The sequence below is a fragment of the Pyxicephalus adspersus genome, chromosome 6 (genome assembly GCF_032062135.1).
Source record: "Pyxicephalus adspersus chromosome 6, UCB_Pads_2.0, whole genome shotgun sequence".
In the NCBI taxonomy this organism is placed as follows: domain Eukaryota; kingdom Metazoa; phylum Chordata; class Amphibia; order Anura; family Pyxicephalidae; genus Pyxicephalus; species Pyxicephalus adspersus.
This window is the reverse complement of record NC_092863.1, coordinates 98,665,358-98,669,598: the sequence shown is the minus strand read 5'-3', so window position 1 is coordinate 98,669,598 and position 4,241 is coordinate 98,665,358. Positions and strand designations below refer to the sequence as shown.

The 4,241-nt window shown below is 45.4% G+C and overlaps 1 protein-coding gene across 1 annotated transcript in view; it reads left to right on the top strand.

The window, feature by feature from the left end:
- The first annotated feature begins 1,657 nt into the window (after positions 1-1,657).
- IER3IP1 (immediate early response 3 interacting protein 1) overlaps positions 1,658-4,241 on the top strand; it is a 4,179-nt gene continuing 1,595 nt past the window's right edge. The window contains exons 1-2 of the mRNA XM_072416719.1: positions 1,658-1,786; positions 3,156-3,257. Coding sequence (XP_072272820.1) covers positions 1,696-1,786; positions 3,156-3,257 — 193 coding nt within the window. The 5' untranslated portion in view covers positions 1,658-1,695. The remainder of the gene's footprint in view (positions 1,787-3,155; positions 3,258-4,241) is intronic.

The window sequence follows — 4,241 nt, the reverse complement described above, 5'->3', positions numbered from 1 at the left end:
ACATTGTCTCTAGAGACATGAAAGACTGCTATACAGACTACATCATCTATAGGGATAATAATAACTGCCATATAGACCACATAGATTATAGGAACTACAATGGCTACCATACAGATCAAACAGTCTATAGGGACCTCAATGACTGCTACATAGGCCACACACTTGACAGGGACCACAAAGTCTGCCATATGGACATTTTCTACATGGACCTCAAAGACTGCCATACAAAATACATCTTCTATAGGGATTACAATGACACATAGACCACATTGGCTATAGGGACCCTAGTAATTTCTATAGAGGACACAATGGCAACTACACAGATCACATCATCTACAGGGACGCCAATGACTTCTATAGAGATCACAACATCTGTAAGGACCCCAATGACTTTTATAGAGATCACATCATCTGTAAGGACCCCAATGACTTCTATAGAGATCACATCATCTAAAGGGACCCCAATTACTTCTATAGAGATCACATCATCTAACTTCTATAGAGATCACATCATCTAAAGGGACCCCAATTACTTCTATAGAGATCACATCATCTACCTGGACCCCAATGACTTTTATAGAGATCACATCACCTTTAAGGACCCCTATGACTTCTATAGAGATCACATCATCTACAGGGACCCCAATGACTTTTATAGAGATCACATTAATCACAGGGACCTCAATGACTTCTATAGAGATTACATTGTTCACAGGGACCTCTATGACTGCCATACAGATTAGACCACTCATAAGGGGCACAATGACAGCCCCACAGACTACGTTGGCTATAAGGACACCAAAGACTGTCATACACACTACATGGTCTATAGAGACTTAAAAGACTGCTACACAGATAACATCCTCTAAACAGATTCCGTCATTCGTAGGGACCTCAGTGACTGCTGTATGGATCACTGTACAGACTACATCCTCTATAGAGACCACAATAATTGCAGTTCAGATTGCACCCTCTAGAAACTCTACTGACTGCCACACAGACTGCGCTCTGTGATGTACATAGCATTGTCCTGACAGTGCCGTGTAGATACATTGTTCCGATCCCTGCACTCTGTATGCAACATATTGTATTACATAGTGATAACCCCTGCACTCTACATGTTATGCTGTTTATTACATACATCTGACCCCTGCATTCCATATTGTGATACATACATCTGACCCCTGCATTCCATATTGTGATACAACTCATTAAGCTCTGTTTATAAAACAGGGAATCAGACATTCCCCCAAACATTCCCTGGTGGGAATCTACCCGATTAATGTGTTTCAATTGCAGTAATTGATTCCCACCAGTGAATGTTAAAGGAATGTCAGATTCCCTGTTTTATAAACAAAGTCTATTGTGTTGTATGTATTCTTTATTCTCAAGTGTCTTCTCCTGGATTAGCTGCAGCCTTTGGGCCATTGCTGGAGTTCCCAGGCCTGGTTTTTGTTATGAAAGCTGAAAATGCTTCTAAAATTCATCTTGATGCTTCATCTGCCAGCCCTGTGCAGTAAGGAAGGAATCAGGGTATAATAGAATAATATTATAGTTTGTCTGCCTTCATTCCCATTGGTGGGATGTCCCTGTGCTGCCGCTTCGCGCTCTGATGTATTTTGTCCCTCCCGCCGCCCCGTCCATAGCTGCGCCCAGCGCTCCCTGCCGGCCGCCACGTCACAGGACTTCGGGAAGATGGCGTTCACCCTGTACTCCCTGCTGCAGGCCGCCCTGCTCTGTGTCAATGCCATCGCCGTGCTGCATGAGGAGCGATTCCTGAGCAAGAGTGAGAGCCGGGGCATTTGGGAAGGGACCGGGGGAGCCGAAACTATCGCTTGTTGTGACTAGAGGGGGAAGCGGTGCATGCTGGGACTTGTAGTTCTGAAACATCTGGCAGGGTTAGAGATGCCTGGCAATGCTGGGATACAAAGCATGGGGACAGGGAAAGCTCTGAGGATGAAGGGAGACTGCAGGGGGCCAATCTGGTATCAATAGAGGGAATCAAGGGAAGTCATGATATCAGACCCTAAGGATAGCCACATACACTGCAATGTCCATGGGGACTATTGGGACTGAATATAGGAGGAGACCCCCAATGTCTGTATATCATCCCTGGGGGGCCATGTCATTTGGATCCTTCTATAGGGGCCCCAATCAGAACTGTACAGACCCAACTATCTATAGGGACCACAATGACTGCCATACAGACCCCATCATCTACAGGGACCACAATGACTGCCATACAGACCCCATCATCTACAGGGACCACAATAGGGACCACAATGACTGCCATACAGACCCCATCATCTACAGGGACCACAATGACTGCCATACAGACCCCATCATCTACAGGGACCACAATTACTGCCATACAAACCACACTATCTACAGGGACCATAATGACTGCCATACAGACCACAGTATCTATAGGAACCCCAATGAGAGCTGTACAGACCACATCATCTATAGGGACCACAATGACTGCCATACAGACCACAGTATTTGTAGGCACCACAATGACTTCTATACAGACCCCATCATCTTTAGGGACTATAATGACTGCCATATGGAACACTTTGTCTGCCGGGACCCTATTACCAGCCATGCAGACCCATCACTCCAATGACAGCCATATAGATTATATTACCTAAAGGGAACCCTAACAGTAGTCATACAGAGCACATGGTCTATAGAGACATATTCTTTATTATTAGTATTGCTGTGCAGTGGATCTGTTGGTGTGTCCCAGGTATAAAGGAATAGGGCTATAGGGTATGCTAAAAGGAACAGGTGACCTCCACCATGTGACAGTGCTTGGCCTGACAGGCCAATAGCCAGATCTTTGTACAGCCATGTGATGTGTGGCAGTGACATCATTGACGTGGGTAATCCCTGACACTGGAGCTTTCCCATGATGATATATATGTCATTCTAGAGGGGAGGTGGTACAAGCAGACACTGACACTTTGTCTGGAATGGGCAGAGGACTGGGTCTCTTTCATGCCAAATTGGATGCCTGGGCTTGAGAAGAATGTGACAGACTTGTAATGCTTTCTATACTTCTGTAAATAATAATCTCATCGCTGTGTAATCTGTCCACATGTCATTGTATTGTTTATCTGACAATGTTTTGTTTTTCCTGCTCTGACTTGCAGTTGGCTGGGGAGCTGAACAGGGAATTGGTGGTTTTGGTGAAGAGCCTGGAATCAAGTCACAGATGATGAACCTCGTGCGGTCAGTTCGGACAGTAATGCGAGGTAATTATTCTCCATACCACCAGAACGACTGTGTTTATGGAAAGAGCTTTACACATATAGTAGTTACAAATGTTTCCAGTTTTGGATAAAATAAGGAAAGTTTAGAACCTCTGAGCCACTGTCCGTGATCCAACCTTACCGTTTGTCCTGGTATGAATGCAAAATGAGGGGAAATAAAAATGTGCAATTGTCACAGAAGATGGGGGGGTTATGCTTCAATGAGGATTCCTATTCTGATGATATCTGTCAAAGATGGGACTTCACTTCCCTTCACTTTACTTTGTGAAAATCTGTGGAACCCCTTTGCTTGTGTTCTGGTCATCTCAGAGGGAGTGAGTCAAGTTTTCATTCTTCACATTACAAACTTGAAGATCACTGAAGACTCCGAAACCCAATCCATATATGTAATAAAAACAGCAGGCCTACAGAAAAAATCCAACCTGTGTCTTCAAATAAAAAAAATATCAGTTCCTCAAAACACAACGTAAACATAAACACATCCTAAACGTGAACAATGACCTGAGGCTTTGTGATGGAGATATAAGCACAATGTATGCTGTACCTCCTCCTCTTTAACACGCAAATTTGTATTGCACAGGTTTTGAAGCAGACAAATGTCTGGGCACCGTCCCTCTTCCCAAATCACCTGCTAATAAAGGGTAAAATGTATCCAAAAAGAAAGGAATTTGAATTCCTTGTCTCTGTCTTCTGGTCATGGCACAAGCTCAGCTCTTCCTTCACCCGGCCTCATTCTCTCCTCTCTGCCCTTGCCCGGCCTCATTCTCTCCTCTCTGCCCTTGCCCGGCCTCGTCCTCTCCTCTCTGCCCTCACCCGGCCTCATCCTCTCTTCTCTGCCCTCACCCGGCCTCATTCTCTCCTCTCTGCCCTCACCCGGCCTCATCCTCTCTTCTCTGCCCTCACCCGGCCTCATTCTCTCCTCTCTGCCCTTGCCCGACCTCGTCCTCTCCTCTCTGCCCACGCCCG